This window comes from Suncus etruscus, chromosome X, assembly GCF_024139225.1.
Source record: "Suncus etruscus isolate mSunEtr1 chromosome X, mSunEtr1.pri.cur, whole genome shotgun sequence".
NCBI lineage: Eukaryota > Metazoa > Chordata > Mammalia > Eulipotyphla > Soricidae > Suncus > Suncus etruscus.
Genome location: NC_064868.1, coordinates 6166985 through 6185552, shown reverse-complemented (window position 1 = coordinate 6185552; position 18568 = coordinate 6166985). Strand labels below are relative to the sequence as shown.

At 39.6% G+C, this 18568-nt stretch overlaps 1 protein-coding gene across 1 annotated transcript in view; it reads right to left on the bottom strand.

The window, feature by feature from the left end:
• The window catches only part of RPS6KA3 (ribosomal protein S6 kinase A3), a 137079-nt gene that overhangs the window by 9948 nt on the left and 108563 nt on the right, over positions 1-18568 (bottom strand). The window contains exons 14-20 of the mRNA XM_049766784.1: positions 18345-18469; positions 16162-16287; positions 10206-10295; positions 8306-8464; positions 6495-6656; positions 3456-3532; positions 1355-1472 (exon numbers count right to left, since the gene is read on the bottom strand). Of these exons, the coding sequence (XP_049622741.1) occupies positions 1355-1472; positions 3456-3532; positions 6495-6656; positions 8306-8464; positions 10206-10295; positions 16162-16287; positions 18345-18469 (857 nt within the window). The remainder of the gene's footprint in view (positions 1-1354; positions 1473-3455; positions 3533-6494; positions 6657-8305; positions 8465-10205; positions 10296-16161; positions 16288-18344; positions 18470-18568) is intronic.

Genomic DNA, 18568 nt, shown 5'->3' with positions numbered 1-18568 from the left:
ACAAATAAAAAATTAAAAAAAAAAAAGAGAGTAAATCCATCCAAAAAAAAAAAAAAGAGAGTAAATCCAGGTCAGTAACATGTAAGGCAATACCCTGCTCGCTGAGTTGCATTTTATCCTTGGGAACCTTTATTTATTAAGTGTGATACATTGTTAGAATGAAAACAAGTACCCAGAAATATATATTGCTTTGGTATAAGAACTTTCATTGTGCAAAAATAAGAAAGGCCAATATTTCATCCAATCAGTATCTACAAGAACTAATGAACTGAAACTCACGTTCTATTGACAATGATACCATTTTGGGAGTGAGTGTACAGGCTCCAGTGGGCAGTGTTTAGGGATTACTTCTGGATTGGTCTCACAAGTCACTTGCACAGGTTCTTGGGGGACAAAATGGGGATTCTGAGCCTCCCACATGCAAATCATGCCTATGCCTTCACACATTCTATTTACTTATGCAATACTTATCTTCAGTTTCTACCTACAAGAAAAATCAGTAAGTACTCTTCTCTAATAGGTATCTTACTCCTCTCTGTTTTTATTATTTTAAAGAGGCAATCTTTTGCTTTTTTTTTTTTTTTTGGTTTTTGGGCCACACCCGTTTGACGCTCAGGGGTTACTCCTGGCTATGTGCTCAGAAATCACCCCTGGCTTGGGGGGATCATATGGGACGCCGGGGGATCGAACCGCGGTCCGTTCCTTGGTAGCGCTTACAAGGCAGACACCTTATCTCCAGCGCCACCTTCCCGGCCCCATCTTTTTTTTTTTGGAGGGTGGGGAAAGGAACTGCAGGTTTTGGGGGCTATTTCTGGCAGTTTTCAGGGGTCTATGTGGTGCTGGGAAATGAACGTAGGATTCTTCTGTGTAAAGCAATATTCTTAACACACTGAATTATCATCTATTTCGTAGGGTCAAGAGTATTAAGTGAAGACAATTTAGGAAAAGTACAGTGTAAGGCAGAATAGACACACAAATAATGAAGAATATTATTATTACTCATCATGCTCATTTCTAAGAAGCATTAGATATATAGATAATAAGGCCAAACCAGTATCTTCTGGGAAAGAAACACATGAACTGAATCATTTCTAAAATCAAGTTACTTGGTATCTTCATTTCGAATGACCACTTTGTTTACTTTGTTTAATTCTGGGCCATGGCCTGGCTGTGCTCAGGGCTTACTTGTGGCTCTGTTCTCAGGGATCATTTCTGGCAGTGCTAGGAGACTGCATGTGATGCTGGAGATTGACCCTGGGATGACTGCATCCTACTGCTGGATTATTTCTAGTCCCTCAAAATACAACTTAAAATTTTTTCTCAAAAGTAATTTTATAAGAAAAGTTAGACTTACTTTTGCTTTGTCGGAAACAGAATTCCAGTAACCACCACTGAGTGAGAATTTCCCACTGCCTATCCGTGCCAATATCTCCTCTGGTGTATCATCGGGGCCATTTGCGAAGGGAGTGTAACTAGTTTATAACAAAATAAAAATATTGATAAATAACATTTCTTTCCCCCCATAACATTTCTTTTTATTTGGTAATCTTTATATTCATTTTTAACATTCCAAAAATTAGTGTAATTCATTGATGTAGTATTTCATTGAAATCTATGAAAGTGAAAAATACGGGGGCTGGAGAGATAGCATGGAGGTAAGGCTTTTTGCCTTGCATGCAGAAGGACAGTGGTTTGAATCCTGGCATCCCATGTGGTCCCCCGAGCCTGCCAGGAGCGATTTCTGAGCATAGAACCAGGAGGAACCCCTGAGTGCCTCTGGGAGTAACCCAAAAACCAAAAAAAAAAAAAAAAAAAAAAAGAAAGAAAGAAAGAAAGAAAGAAAGTGAAAAATATGAAGCTAAATATGAAGCTACATAAAGTACCAGATCAAGGTAAACTTATGAAACATTATTTGCATGTGATTAGTATTAAATTTAATATTACAATAGTTTTTTTGTTTTTTTGTTTTGGTTTTTGGGTCACACCTGTCAGTGCTCAGGGGTTACTCCTGGCTACGATCAGAAATCACCCCGGGGCAGGCACAGGGGACCATACGGGATGCCGCGATTCGAACCACCGTCCCTCTGTATGAAAGGCAAATGCCTTACCTCCATGCTATCTCTCTGGCACCTAATATTACAACAGTTTTAATAATGTAACTATTTTCACATTAACACTTTAGAATAAAGTATTTTATTTATTTATTTATTTATTTATTTATTTATTTATTTATTTATTTATTTATTTATTTATTTTTGGATTTTGGGCCATACCCGGTGACGCTCAGGGGTTACTCCTGGCTAGACGCTCAGAAATCCTTTGCAATTCATCCATTTTTTTTTTTTTTTGTTTTTGGGTCACACCTGCTCAAGGGTTACTCCTGGCTGTCTGCTCAGAAATAGCTCCTGGCAGGCACAGGGGACCATATGGGACACCGGGATTTGAACCAACCACCTTAGGTCCTGGATCGGCTACTTGTAAGGCAAACGCCACTGTGCTATCTCTCCTGGCTCAACAATTCATCCATTTTTTTTAAAATTTAAACACCATGGTTGCAAGGTTGTTCATATTACAGTTTATTTTTTCACAGATAAAGTTGTTCATTATGGAGGTAAGGTGCCTGCCTTGCCTGCGCTAGCCTAGGACGGACCGCGGTTCGATCCCCCGGCGTCCCATATGATCCCCCAAGAAGCCAGGAGCAACTTCTGAGCGCATAGCCAGGAGTAACCCCTGAGCGTCACAGGGTGTGACTCAAAAACCAAAAAAAAAAAAAAAAAAAAAAAAAAAACCTTATCAGGGCCGGGCGGTGGCGCTGGAGGTAAGGTGCCTGCCTTGCCTGCGCTAGCCTAGGACGGACCGAGGTTCGATCCCCCGGCGTCCCATATGGTCCCCCAAGAAGCCAGGAGCAACTTCTGAGCGCATAGCCAGGAGTAACCCCTGAGCGTCACAGGGTGTGGCCCAAAAACCAAAAAAAAAAAAAAAAAAAAAAAAAAAAAAAGTTGTTCATTATGAGTCAGTCATACAATATACAACAACCTTCACCAGTGCACATTTACTGCTACTAATGTCAACAGTTTCCTTCTCACCCATCCTCCCCCACCTGCTTCTGGGGCAGGCATTCTCTCTCTCTCTCTCTCTCTCTCTCTCTCTCTCTCTCTCTTTCTCTTTTTCTCCCCCCTTTTTGACATTGTAGTTTGCATTACTGTTAATGAAGGGGTGGTAGGCATGTAGGGTATATTAAACTACGTGTTCATGACATAATAAGAGTAAAAATAATGAGACAATAGGCATCAATAAATAACTGTACTTATAAATGTCAGTACTTGATACAGCTAAAATATAGTATTATAAGAATCTACACATAACACAAAGTAATAAGAGATTTAAAAACCAAAGTTAGATAATGCATCCAAATACTGATGCCCAAATGCTGACAAGCTTCAGCCTGCACTTACCCAGTGAGCATTGTGTACAGGAGGACCCCGAGGCTCCATATATCACAGGCAGCATCATAGCCTTGTCGTTTTAAGACCTAGAAAAATAACCAAGTATTAAACACCAGTGTTTATTATGTATATTTGAACAGGCGGTGAGCAGAATTATAACTACATATCAGGCTCATAAGAAAAACTTGAACAGGGGCTGGAGAGAGTATGGAGGTATGGTGTTTGCCTTGCATGCTGAAGGACGGTGGTTCTAATCCCGGCATCCTATATGGTCGTCTGAGCCTGCCAGGAGCGATTTCTGAGCATAGAGCCAAGAGTAACCCCTGAGCACTGCCGGGTGTGACCCAATAACCAAAAAAAAAAAAAAAAAAAAAAAAAAAACCAAAAAAAAACAACAAAAATAAAAAACTTGAACACAAAACAAAAAAAAAATATATATGTATATTGCTGTTTGAATGATCATTTACTGGTGCTATCATGGCACCAAATAGTAGAGGACTATAAAATAAAATGAATGTGATTTTCTATTTTAATGAGCTTACAGTTTGTATGAGGCGATGGAAATGAAAATATAAAATACTCTAAGAATACACAACGGAAGCCAGAGTAGGTTTTGCCTTGCACATGGCCAACCCATGTTCAATCCCCAGCATCTCATATGATCCCCTGAAACTGCTAGGGGTAATTTCTGAGCTCAGAGCCAGGAGTAACCTCTGAGCATTGCTAGCTGTGCCCCTTCCCCTCCAAATACACATAACAATTGATTAGCCAGCTTTTAAAAAAAACAAAAAACAAAAGTGGTCTAGGGAGATGGCTCAATAGACTGGAGCACATTATTTGCATCTAGGAGATCTGAATTTGAATTCTGGTTATGACTATTGCATAATTAATTATGATTACTTCATAATTCCATGAGCATTGCAGAAAGTAACCCCCAAACATGGTGCCAGGAACAGTCCTTGAGCAATGCTTCTTAAAATCAAAGAAAAATATGCATAACCTAGTACAAATAATATAGTGCATATAGTTACATACATGTAATTTGATAAACATTTAACTACTGAGGCATGAACTATGACAAACACAAAACAATTTTCCTTAGGAAAATTGAAACCTGGCAGAGGAAATAAACACACAGAGAATGATAAATTCAACAAAAGCATTGTGACAAAATGAAGGCTAAAGGGCTTCATTAATTCAAAAATGAAGCAAGTCATTTTCCATATGCAGAGAGAAGAAAGGTTTGTTTTTTGTTTGTTTGTTTTTGGGTCACACCCGACATCGCTCAGGTGTTATTTCTGGCTCCACTCTCAGAAATCGCTCTTGGCAGGCTCGGGGGACCACATGGGAAGCTGGGATTCGAACCAATGACATTCTGCATGAAAGGCAAACGCCTTATCTCCATGCTATCTCTCCGGCCCCTGACTTCTTAACATTTTCCACTCATAACCTCTTTTTTGCCAGAGAAACACAGGCAAGTATTATCACAAATACCACAAATACCTCAGACTCATTAAGAGTCTTATTTTTCATTTTTATGTTGATGTGTTCAGAAAACCTTTACAGTCCAAATTTATGTGTGTGCACGCCACACTGAACAGTGCTTAGAGGTTATTCCTGGCTTTGTGCTCAGGGGATCACTCCTGGTGATGTTTGGGGAAACATAAGGATGCCAGGGAGAGAATCCAAGTCACCTGCCCCAACAATTGTCAAATATTTTGCACCCCGTACATTTAGTTATGTGACTCCTGTGGGGGTAGTCATGACCCAGTTCAAGAAGCTAGGAGTTCTTTTAAAAAAGCTAGAAGTTGATGGAAGCCAGAACTGGGCCTCTAGGGAAGAATCCATTTGGGCAAACAGGAGTCAGGATGGCAGAGGACATTCAAAGAGCAGAGCCAAGGGAACAGATAATGTCTAGTGCCAGACATCAGCAAGGCCAGGTCTTCCTGGAGGGAATATCACAGAGACATAGAGACTTTATAAGTATCATGCTAAGGGATTTATTTTCTTCCTGTAGGCAATCAGGTGTCACAGAAGAATCAAACAGGTAAATGAAAAAGTAGCTATGTTCACCAGAGTGCTAGTTCAAAGAATAAAATGAAATACTAACAAGAGGAAAGTTTGTAGACAAGGTTATAAAATAGAAAGTATTTCTTTTCTTTTTGGGCCATGCCCTCACTCAGGGGTTATTCCTGGCCATGTGCTCAGAAATCGCTCCTGGCTCGGGGGACCATATGGGACGATGGGGATCGAACCAAGGTCCGTCCTGGACTAGCCAGTGCAAGGCAAACACCCTACTGCTGTGTTATCACTCCAGCCCAGGAAGTAATTTTTTTTTACCAAATTAAATAAAAAGCTGTGAGTATTGTACACCCCCCCCCAAAAAAAAGCCCCACAAAAATACAGGAAGAACTCAGTAGAGACTGGGTGCATAGGGAAGAGAAAAGGAGTCTAAAATACAAAGGGGGAGGATTTGGAAACAGACTAAATGTAAAGAAATGTCAGTGAAGGAGGGACTCAAAGTTTTAATTCAGATAACTGAATGGTAAATAAGACAAAGAGTTAAAAAGTCAAGTCTAAGAGTGTTTGATCATAGATTTCCTGAAGATTAATTATGAGGCATGTTTGTAAGCAAACGTACTTCAATATGGCAAGGCAGAACAACTACATGGTGGTTTTGAGCAGTGGACTGCTTGTACGGAGCAGAAGGTATGCCTGAGGAACATGAGATGGTTAGATTAAGCAATCATGCTCGGATGACAGTATGTGCCATAGGTGGTAGATATATGGACACACAATCTGCCCCTCATCCCTTTTAGTATTACTGGGAGGACAGATGCAAGTAGTATTATTCAAAGATACTATTTTATGGATCTGAGAGATAGTATGTAAGGTAGAACATTTGACTCCATGTGTATTAATGATAGAAGAAACTGCCAACAGAAGGAAAAGAGTGATATTGTGGGTAAGTTTTAAACAACTACTAATTATTCAATTAAACAGAGCAAAAGAGTTTGAAAAATTATGCACACAAACTCTCATACTTACCTCTGGCGCAACAAAATTCGCAGTGTAACAAGGAGTCATGAGAAGACCATTTTCTGCTCTGAGCTGTTTAGCAAAGCCAAAATCACAAATTCGAATAGACTCTGGATTGCCAGATTCATCCACATAAAGAATGTTGCTAGGTTTCAAGTCTCTGTGAACCACCTAATTGAAATACAAATTAGTTACATTAATAATATATTTCCATTACAGACATTTTTTAATTCACCAACTGTCAAGTAATGCACTTAACAAGATGATATGTAGTGACCTTTTTAATTATCCTCATATTGCAAATGCTCATAATATGAGCATAACTGTAATACAGAACTGGAGTACTTAGACAAAGAAGAATGAATAATGTTTCTCTGTCCAATATAGTAAATGGGTTCAAAAGAGTAGGAATAGCAATAAAATCTGTCTCCAAGTTATTCATTCAATGAATATTTAATGAGCGCCTCTCCTGTGCTGGAGTGTTACAGAAGAAGCTGCATATACTATGGTAAATCAGATCCTTGGCTTTTATGCTTGGAGCTTACACAGTAGTTGGGAAAAGCAGAGCATTAATAGGTGAGAGACAGTGTGGAAGGAAGGTGTTTAGGGAGCCCTTGGAGGGCTGTGATACCTGATCCAAGACCCAAAGAACAAAAGCTGACAGGTTCCACAGAATGGGGATGTAGAAATAAAGACTTGGGGCCGGAGAGATAGCATGGAGGTAAGGCGTTTGCCTTTCATGCAGGAGGTCATTGGTTCGAATCCCGGCGTCCCATATGGTCCCCCGTGCCTGCCAGGAGCAATTTCTGAGCCTGGAGCCAGGAATAACCCCTGAGCACTGCCGGGTGTGACCCAAAAATCAAAAAAAAAAAAAAAAAGAAATAAAGACTTTAGGTATTACTTACTTTATAACTAATGACATCATATTTAAATGGTAAACACACACCATTCTTTTGGCCTTACGCATTATTTTCCCTCTTTCATGATTAGGCATTTTTTATTAGACTTAAGTATTTCTTTCATCAGTTAATTTGAAGTCTATATATTCTTTTTTTTTTTGGTGTTTGGGCCACACCCGGCGGTGCTCAGGGGTTACTCCTGGCTGTCTGCTCAGAAATAGCTCCTGGCAGGCACGGGGGACCATATGGGACACCGGGATTCGAGCCAACTACCTTAGGTCCTGGATCGGCTGATTGCAAGGCAAACGCCGCTGTGCTATCTCTCCGGGCCCTGAAGTCTATATATTCTAATGAATCATTTCAGCATCTCTTGCTCTTCTTTTCTCCCTCCCACCCCATATTTTCTCATTGGTTACCTTTCCTTCATAAAAACTTTGTTTTACCATTTACTTAAAAATCTTTATACAGGAAGAAATGACTTCATTAGTTAGATGTCAGGTGACTGAAAGACTCCACCTGTTTAAAGCATTTTTCTTTGATACACAAATGCACCCCAAGTCTCTTGGTTCCGCTTTTCTTCTCTGCTTGAAATAAGCTCAGCTCTCAAGCACCAAAGGTGGCTTAGGACAAACAGTGCTGTCTTCCATGTCAGAAGACGTCCCTCCATTTCTTAGAAAATGTAGGAATTTATTTAATTTAAACAAACTAGAACCTCCAAGTCGTACCTGAAGCTCAATGGGAGTTTATGTAGTTGAAGAACAGAGGATACTTATGCAAATATTTCCCATTCTATGCGTAAAATAACCTCTCACTTTGTAATTTTATCTCCAACACCAAGAAAGAAATGGTAAGCAAAAAAATGTACAAGTCATTTGTGTGCATAAAAATTACATTTATATATAAAATGTTAAAAGTACTTACCCCTTGTGCATGAAGATACTCAACAGTTTTGGTTATAGTAAACAGGACAGCACTGGCCTCTCGTTCAGAGAAAAATTTCTGTCTAAGAATTTTATCCAGCAGTTCACCCCCTTTCATAAGTTCTGTCACCACATACACATATTTTCCATCATCATATACCTATATAATTAACATCAAGATGTAAAAAATTATTTGAAGTTTTACATATGCTCAGAACATAGTTTTTAGCATCTTAAAGATAAATTAACCCCCTTTTCAGTTTGTTTTTGGGTCACATTTGGCTGTGCTCAGGGATCACTCCTGGCAGTGCTGGTGTTTGTGTGTGTGTGTGTGTGTGTGTCCATACTTGGTGCCACGGATCTGTGTCCTAGTGGTGCTGGTGTGTGTGTGTGTGTGTGCATATTTGATGCCATGGATCTAACCCAGCTTGCATGCAAGGCAAACACTTGAACACCTGTCCTATCTTTGTAGCTGCATAAAGAAAACTTATTTATATTCAAGGAAAATTTTATTAATCACAACAAAGGACATAAAACCTTAACTGTATATGCATAAGAATATTAAAATAGAAATAGATGAGGCTGGGTATCAGAAATATCCCACAATTTTCTTCTGTGAAACTTAATTTGAGACAGTAAAATTAACCACGAGCATCAAGTATGAAAAGACATTAAACTTTTACCCTTATATTTTTGTTCTTGATCTCTATTTTTGTTTGTTTGTTTTGATTTTTGGGCCACACCTGGTGGCATTCGGGTTACTTCTGGCTCTGTGCTCAGAAATTCTCCTGGCAGGCATGGGGGACCATATAGAATGCTGGGGATTGAACCCTGGTCTGTCCTGGGTCATCTGCATGCAAGGCAAATGCCCTATCGCTGTGCTATAACTCTGGCCCATCTTGATCTCTTTTCTATATATTAATTTTCCTTGTAACTTCAATTGCAGAACTTCTTTATGTAAGTATGTAGTTGCAATAAATTATTCTGTAGATTAAGTAGCAAATTTTTTTCCCATATAATCACACAGAAGTAACCAGTGAACTGCTAAAGTGGAATTAGAAAATGTTAGACATTTGGAATTGTACTTCAGGCAATATTGAGCTGAAATAACCCACTACTGAACATCAGAGCTGGTGCACAGGGTATGTGAGTAAGTGTAAAAACAATAATAACAGAAGGGATGGGAAGGCTGGAAAATTCATGGTCAGGTGAAAAATATTAGTGCTCTCTCTCTGATAGTACCAAAGCAGACACTTCAGGGATCCTAATTAATCCAGAAAACTGGTACACAAATGTGCAGGTAAGTAAGGCTATTTAAATATAATGCCAGTAACATATTTTTCTTGAGTCACAAATAGAAAAAATAACTACACAAACGTATTTTTAAATAAGTGGAAAAATACTATATATTTGCCTTCCTCTGTATTGGGCGGGGGGTTTGTTGGGCCACTGCTGGTGGTGTTCAAAGGCCACTCCTAACAGTGCTCGAAGAACTATATATATGTAGTGTCAAGGCTCAACCAGGGTCGATCATGTGCAAGGCAAGGCAAGTTACCCTTTACTATCTTTCCAGCCTCCCTCCCAATTAATTTTTTGTTTTGTTTTGTTTTTGTGGGACACACTCATTTGATGCTCAGGGGTTACTCTTGGCTATGAGCTCAGAAATCGCTCCTGGCTTGGGGGGTCCATATAGGACACTGGGGGATTGAACCACAATCTGCCCTAGGCTAGCGCTTGCAAGGCAGACGCCTTACCTCTAGTGCCACTGCTCCAGTCCCTTCCCAATTAATTTTTTAAATTAAACTATGTTCAGTTCTTTTTCTACTACATGATATTTGAAAACATTTCAAACGTGACTTTGAAAACTTAGTCAAATGGTCTACAAAAACAAATCTACTTACATCCTTTAGGGTAATAATGTTTGGATGCTGTCCATAACGGAGAAGAATTTCAATTTCTTCTGTTGGGTCTCTCTTGCTTTTATCAATGATCTAAAAGGCAAACAGTTTTTTTTATAAATCTCATGAGCTTTAGTATTTATAGTTACAGGTACTAATTTTTGTTCGTTTCTAGGCCATTCCTAGATGTGTTCAGGAATAACTTCTGGTTCTACACTCAGGGGCCACTCCCGTAGGGCTTGGGGACTGGGGATGGAAGCAGGGCCAGCTGTGTGCATGGCAAGCATCTTACCCCCAGTTCTATCTCTGCAGTCCCAATAGATATTATCCTATGTTCATATTGTATATGTAAGCCATTTAAGTGTATTATTAAAGTAGTTGGCAAGGCTGTTTAATAAGAAACTAGAAAACAGTCCTATATAGATAGTAAAGCTATGAAATAGATTCTATTCTATAAATCACGTTTCTACAAAGTATCAGCTTAAGTTTGTAGTAAAATTAAGATTTATGGAAGACTCAAAAGTCTCAAGAAATGGTACTAAGATCATCTGAACATCATTCTTCTGTTCTTAAATGTTTTAAATCACTGGGAATTCAGTTCAGTTTAATCTCTATCAATACAGATAATTAAGAGCTAGAATACCAGTACTAGTATTTGTTTATTTAGTTAACTTGAAATCCTTCAATAAAATGTTTCAACGGAATATACCATTAGAAGTTACTTATAAAAATGGTTAAGTAAAACAAGGTTAATTTTCAAAGTTGACAAAAAGCTACACAGAAAACCACACCTAGAACTTTACATAGAATTAAGTTGAACTATTATAATAATAAAACCCTTAACCTAGTATTGTAGTTACCAACACTTTTGGGGGGCACACTCAACTGTGTTCTGGGCTTACTCATCTTTCTGTGCTCAGATATCAGTTTAATCAGGAATCAAACTGGGATTGGATGTGAGCAAGGCAATTGCCTTAACCCTGCATATTATCTCTCTGACACCAACTCTTCTATGACAGCTGCTTCTTAAAAATACACATAGTACTTTGGGGCCGGAGTTGTAGCAAAGCGGTAGGGTGTTTGCCTTGCACAGGGCTGACCTGGGACAGATGCAGGTTTGATTCCTGGCATCCCATAAGGTCCCCCGAGCCAGGAGCGATTTCTGAGTGCAGAGCCAGGAGTAACCCCTAAGTGCTGCTGGGTGTGCCCCCCCAAATAAGTCCCCCCCAAATTACATACAGTACTTTAATCTGCAAAGCAATATTTTTAAAATGACAAGCATGACTTTTAGCTCCATCCAAAAGGGCAATCTGAAAAAAAAATTTTTAACTACCATAGTCATTCACTTCCAGCTGAAGATTTGCAAACTAAACTTTCTCATAGTCATGCGCCTTGATTTTCTGCCTAGAAAAACTCACTTTATCTTAGGAAATTTATATTTAAAACAGCTTTGTAATTATTTGTAATAAGTACCTAACTATTCCAGCAACCTAGAAAAGAGCTGGAAACTTATAATAAGAACCAACATACGATCCGAAACTATTTGTAAAACTAGAAGAGACTTTCAACAAGAGGAATTATTTTTGGCAACATTCTCTTTGATCTGCTAATCTGTGCTCAGGTTGCATTATAAGTATATCTGTGTTTATAGATGTTAGATTAATTATAATTTTAGTATATTTAGTATATTATAATTTTAGTATAATCCAGTTGTACTAAAATTGGTATAATAAATTCAACTCAAGTCACAAAAATTTGCAAATAGCTAGAAGATATTCTCAAGAATTTGATGTCTGTTATTTAAAGGGGACCTCAGGATAGTCATGCTTTTATCTGATGCATTTATGGAGGCAAAATAGAAACCTTAAACAGGCTTATTGACTTTGTCTCCTTTCATGCAAATAATCAGAAAACTTCTATGTACTTCATATTTCACTAAGCAACGAGTAGAAAAGTTAATATAAAATGCTATTTCTTTTTTTTGGGGGGTCATATCCGGTGACACTCAGGGGTTACTCCTGACTATCGCTCAGAAATCACTCCTGGTTTGGGGGACCACATGGGACGTTGGGGGATTGAAATGCGATACATCGTAGGCTAGTGTGGGCAACACAGATGCCTTACTGCTTGCGTCACCACCCGGCCCCATAAAATGTTATTTCTATAGTTCACCCTTACATCTGATAGAAAATCTGTCAGGACAATGACAATTCGCATTCAAGTTTATAATAGCAATGACATTTGTGTGTATATATCTTCCTAAATATTTCCTGTCGACAGATGAAATACATTTTCATTAATGTTTTTAGTTTTGGGCCACACCCAATAATGCTCAGGGTTTATTCCCGATTCTGCACCAAGGAATCACTCCTGGCAATATTTGGGGGACCGTATGGGATGCCAGGGATTGAATCCAGGTAAGTCACAAGCGAGGCAAGCACTCGACTTACTGTACGATATCTCTGGCTCCCTTATTGTTCTTATTTCTGAGGGTATCACACCAGGCCGTGAACCTGCTCAAGAACCTGTGTTGTTCTAGGGTCACCGAAGAAGCATATCCAGTAGTGTTAAAAGGGGACAAAATCTACAATTTGAGCTACATCCATAGAATACATAAGCATGTATGTTTATATATGTGTACATATATGTACACACACAAAATATTTAAAATAGGGATTACACTTAGCAGTGCTTGGAGGGGCCAAGCAATGGTAGGACTGCCCTCAAGCATAACACTTGAGCAATATTCCTGGCCAATTTTTATTTTTCCACAGTGAGATCATACTAGATCTAGGTGGGTGATGAGTTGGATGGGTGGTAGTAATAAAAATGTCGGTCTCCTAACAAGTCATGAGTTCTAAGGTTCAAGGCAAGCTGAAAGCTTTAGGGCTGCTTCAACTGTCTGCACTGAGCAACAGGGGCTACCAATCCCAATGAAAAGATGACTGGATTCAAGTATTCATACACTTCCGGCTGAAGATTTGCAAACTAAACTTTTTCCTAGTCCTGTGCCTTGATTTTTCTGCCTAGAAAAACTCACTTTATCTTAGAAAATTTATGAAATTCATATAACTTATAATAAAGACATGATGGCGATTCTTTTCTCTTATTGGTTCATAAAACCTTTTGATTTTTTTTTTTTTTTTATTACATGGTCTTTTTATTGCATGCTCTTTTTTTTTTTTTTTTTAATTTTTTATTTGTAATTATGAGAACAAGGATGCAAAGAAAGAGGACAAGGTAAAGTTACAGTGGAAGGACAATACATAACATAATTCTCAGAAGTCCCCTTGCTGATATCCCAACTTTGAAATTTCATCCAAAGAACATTAAGATTGTAACACACTATAATATTTCTTAACAGCACACAAGGCAATCTAAAGCCATAAAACTTACATAACTCCTTAAACATTACAGGCATAGCATTTTTTTTTTACATTTCCATATTCATGAATATTAGCTTAAGTTGACCTCAAATCTTAACTGGGTTCTTTTTAAGGATTAGAGTCAAAGGAGCACAGCAAAAATGGTGTTAGAGTGGCAATTGTTGTTTGCATAGGCCCACCAAAATATGAGGGACATGGAAAGAAATAACCTTGGCCTAAATACAAAAAGACCCGACCCCTGAAGGTTCCTGGCACAAGACCAACTCTAGGCTCCAGGCAAGCTAGATCGTCCAATCCAAGACATTGTCTGTAGTGCCAACACACTTATATTTTTCACACAGTCTCTGTTGTTGGTATCAAGCTTCTGTATTTAAGATCCTGGAATCTGTATATCCAACATTGAAGTCAGGATGTGGAGCGTCCTCTGGTTTCACCTTACAAACAAAGGGCAATGCAGGGAGCCCTGTCCTGTAAGCAAATCGTTGTTGTTGTTAAGTCTTCTCAGTGTTAATGGAAGTCTCTTTTGAGCAGGACAATGTCTGAGCAGTGTAGAGTCTTCCTTGGTAGAGGATTGCTTCCAGGTGATGCTATAGACCAGCCTGGATGTTTTGTGGATGGCTTCCCTGGTTCAGGGGAATGTCCTTTCTTCTGAGGTCTGTGCCAGGTCGTTATGTCAATGTTCAGGGTGTAAGGTCCCTTTGCACTATAAGATTAGTCTGTACCAATCTCTATTAGATAGGATCTTATTTATCTGTATAGTATTTTCCCATTTTAATGTGCCTATGCAAAAAAGGAGCAATGCCACGTGGTGTTCTTGGCCCATAAGGGGGTGATAAGAACAATTATGGTTCAATCATAAGCATTAATCTGGGGGACTCTTTCTCTAAGATTCCTTGTTAAACAGCTCAAAAAGAGAAGAAGAAAAGCGGTTAGAATCGTCACTATATAAGACAACATTTAGTAAGAATTATAGCTGTCAGAGAAAAAAAACCAAAATATTCTAAAGAAATACGTGTCCATTTTATGTATCTTGAAACAGTTTGGGGTTGTTACACACAATGCACGGCTTTGGTCTCTGATAACGCTTGTACACTACTGATTAAAAAGAGTAATGTAGATTAGAGATGTTTGGGGGGGATAGAGAGTAAAGGAATAAAAAAGAGCTTTGTAGGGATGTGGGAAAGGGCACGATACATAATAAAGATTCTGGATACGTAAAAAGTAACATGACAGTAGGAATGCACTTAATATATGAAGTACGCGCGGGGGCACTAGCCCCCGCGCGGTTCTGCAGTTTTGGGATGCAAAGGGCGGGATTTCTCCCCCGCCTCCCCCCAGGGCCCGATTAACCAGGCGTGGCCCTGAAGACCCACCAGGTTTGGGGGGATCTTGGCCCCCTGGACTAGGAGTTCAGCCCAGGGGACCTGTGGCTAGCTGTCCTGCCCGGAGCCCCCCACATACCAGTCAAACACCCAGAAATCCTGGCATGTGGAGTGGTCTGAGCCCAGCCGTGCCTCTGCAGTTTTGGGATGCAAAGGGCGGGATTTCTCCCCCGCCTCCCCCCAGGGCCCGATTAACCAGGCGTGGCCCTGAAGACCCACCAGGTTTGGGGGGATCTTGGCCCCCTGGACTAGGAGTTCAGCCCAGGGGACCTGTGGCTAGCTGTCCTGCCCGGAGCCCCCCACATACCAGTCAAACACCCAGAAATCCTGGCATGTGGAGTGGTCTGAGCCCAGCCGTGCCTCTGCAGTTTTGGGATGCAAAGGGCGGGATTTCTCCCCCGCCTCCCCCCAGGGCCCGATTAACCAGGCGTGGCCCTGAAGACCCACCAGGTTTGGGGGGATCTTGGCCCCCTGGACTAGGAGTTCAGCCCAGGGGACCTGTGGCTAGCTGTCCTGCCCGGAGCCCCCCACATACCAGTCAAACACCCAGAAATCCTGGCATAAAACCTTTTGATTTTTTACAATTGTTTTGGTTATAGAGACACATTCAGCAGTGCTTGGAGCTATTTGTAGCTTGATGCTTGGGGGATCATGTGGTGGCAGGGCTCAAATCTGCATGCAAAATCTGTACTTAGCTCCTTCAGTGCTCCACATATGCCCTCACAAACAGAATAAACAACGAAAATATACAAAATCTGGCATTAGTTTTGAGGAATTCTCAAAATGGGGACTTTTGAGAGCCAAAAGGGTACTACTATAAGTGAAGATAGATATAGGGTGAAATTGCACTGGGAAGATGGCATGTACGCTTACTGTGAACCCACAGGGGATTCCCAATTCCAGTTAAGATCCCTGAAGATCACTAGTGAGATATTTGAATTTACCTTGCCTTTGATAACACAAGGCACATTCATCAAGGGGAAAGATTGAAATTTGGGACTAACTCCTGGTTTTGTTTTCAGGGATCACTCCTGGTGGTACTCAGGGGACCATTCAGTACCAGGGATTGAACCTAAATTGCCACATCCAAGGCAAGTACCCTACCTACTGTACGATTCCTCTGGTCCCAAAGAATGTATTAAATGGTATTACATGCTTGAGGAGAACTGAATTGTATTTAAGAAAAATCACCTTCACTGCAAACTCCATGTTTGTGGCTTTATGTATACATCTCTTGCAAACAGAATAGGATCCGACTCCAATATCTTCTTTTACTTCATATCCATCAGTAAACTGGATACTGTTCCGGTGTAACTGCTATAAATCCAAACAGAAAGCACTGATGACGGCTACTTTTCATAATACTGGAAATCATCATATGCAGACAGTATGTCCTTTTATGGTAAATATAAATGTACAACAGTAAAAATGAAGTGAATGACTGATCTTTTATTTTTGTGATGCAGGCTTTGAAGCCAGGTTGCATCATGCATGCATGCACGCATACCAGGAGTGTGCTTTCCTCCTGTGCACATCCCTGACCCAACAATATGATTGCTCAATTTATGAGTGTCTAAATAAAGATACAGCAATATACATTTTTTTAAAATCTTATTTCAAAAGGGAAAAACTGGGTACTGTATTTTCGGGTGTATAAGATGACTGGGCGTATATGACAACCCCCTAATTTTGCAGTTAAAACATAGGTTAAGGCCTATATTCGCTGTATCAGACAGAACGTTCCTGTGCTGCAACTGTACGTACCACAGTGAGCCAATCACAACAAGCAAAGGTTCAAAGGTTATTCTGTAATAGACTTCCTCTCTGACTCTGGCCAATCTGAGCAGGCTTTTGACAGTGTAGATTCGGGTACAGAACACTGTATAATTTGCATGCATAAAAAGCCTGCTTGGATTGGCTGAGTTAGAGAGGCGGTCCGAGCAGTCTTGCAGTGATTGGTCCCTTATCATAGGCACCTTTTCTGGCAATTCCCTGGTGGCGTCAGTTAATCATCTCCCTCACTACATGTACCAAACAACACCCCATCCTCGGACCCTAGCACTGAACCACCAACACGGTTAGCTGGGTTTTGCCAGAAGTGGCCCCCAGATCTCCTGAGTACTGTTTGGGAGCCCCCAAGAAAGAGATTTGGAAACTCTGCGGCCTGATTTTTTTTCTTGTTTCGTTTAGTGACATATTGAAACATTTTTCAGGATATACTCGGCGTATAAGACAACCCCCGATTTTCGGTTGACATTTTTTTTTGTTTCAAAAGTCGTCTTCGGAAAATACGGTATATACAATAGATAAAGTAGAATTATTTGTTTGATATGGGCCCGTGCTTCATTTTATTCCCAAACTAGCTATAGTCATTGAAGTATCTTTATATAAATCGGGAGAAAATAGTTCTAAGTGAAATAAACATTATTTATCATCTTATCTTTCTGGAATCAAAATAAAACAGAATAAGAATTTTTGGTTATGTACCCAGGGATAATGAGTTTGGGGGACAATTACAGATATACATACCTTGTTCCCGTAACACCTACTTTTTTCTAACTGACAATGAGTAGGATGCATCCTAAAGCATATACACATCACTTAACCATTTCTTCCTAAAGGCTAAGTGAACTCACAGAATGACAGAGAACTTGGAAACTTTATGATTTGTATTCATTTTTTATTTCTTCATTTTTTCTATCTTTCTATGGCAGAGGTTGTTTGCCTGTGGGCAAAATTTGGTTTAGTACTAGTTTTTCTAAACAAAGGTTTGGTTTTATTTTCTTGGGCCACACCTGGCTGTGTTCAGGTGTACTTAGGGATATCTCTTTCTGGGGGCTCAGAACACTATACTGCCAAGAATTAAACCTGGGTTGTCTGCATGAAATGAAAACTCCCTTTGCACCTGCTGTACTATCTTTCTGGCTTCTCTAAATATTTTCTTGGCATAAGTCAATACAATTATTTATGTATTGTTTATACTAGCTTTAGTACTACAAAGATGAGTTGAGACTCGAAACAGAGATCATAGCCTACAAAGCCTCATACATTTAATTATTAAATTTTAATAGATGGCTCTTAACTGAAAAAAATCATCTGACAACTGTTTTAAGGTATCAGGAAACCAGGAGAACTCAATTTATATTGGTTATTCTGACAGAGACAGAGGATAAAACAAATTAGGCCCGATATACATTTGAGGCATAAAGAGGAAAGACAAGATGATAAATAATGTTTATTTCACTTAGAACTTTACTTTCAAGCTTGATACTTATACACGACTCCGGTGCATGCAAAATTTTTAGAGCTACTTTAACTCGGCAATCAAATTTTCTCTAGCTGTTCACACAGTGAACAGTCTGATATTTACTCACCTGAACAATTGAGTGCACACCCACTGTCTGCATTGCTTGATTTTCATCATCTGAGGTAATAGCAACAAAACTAAACCCTCGAAAAAGCTGATGTGCATTAGCACTAGGTGGAATGCCAGGTGAGTCTGTAAAGAATGAGAGATTAGGAAAAGGTGATTGAGGGAATGTTGTTGACATTTTTTTTTTTTTTTGGTTTTTGGGCCACACCCGGTAACGCTCAGGGG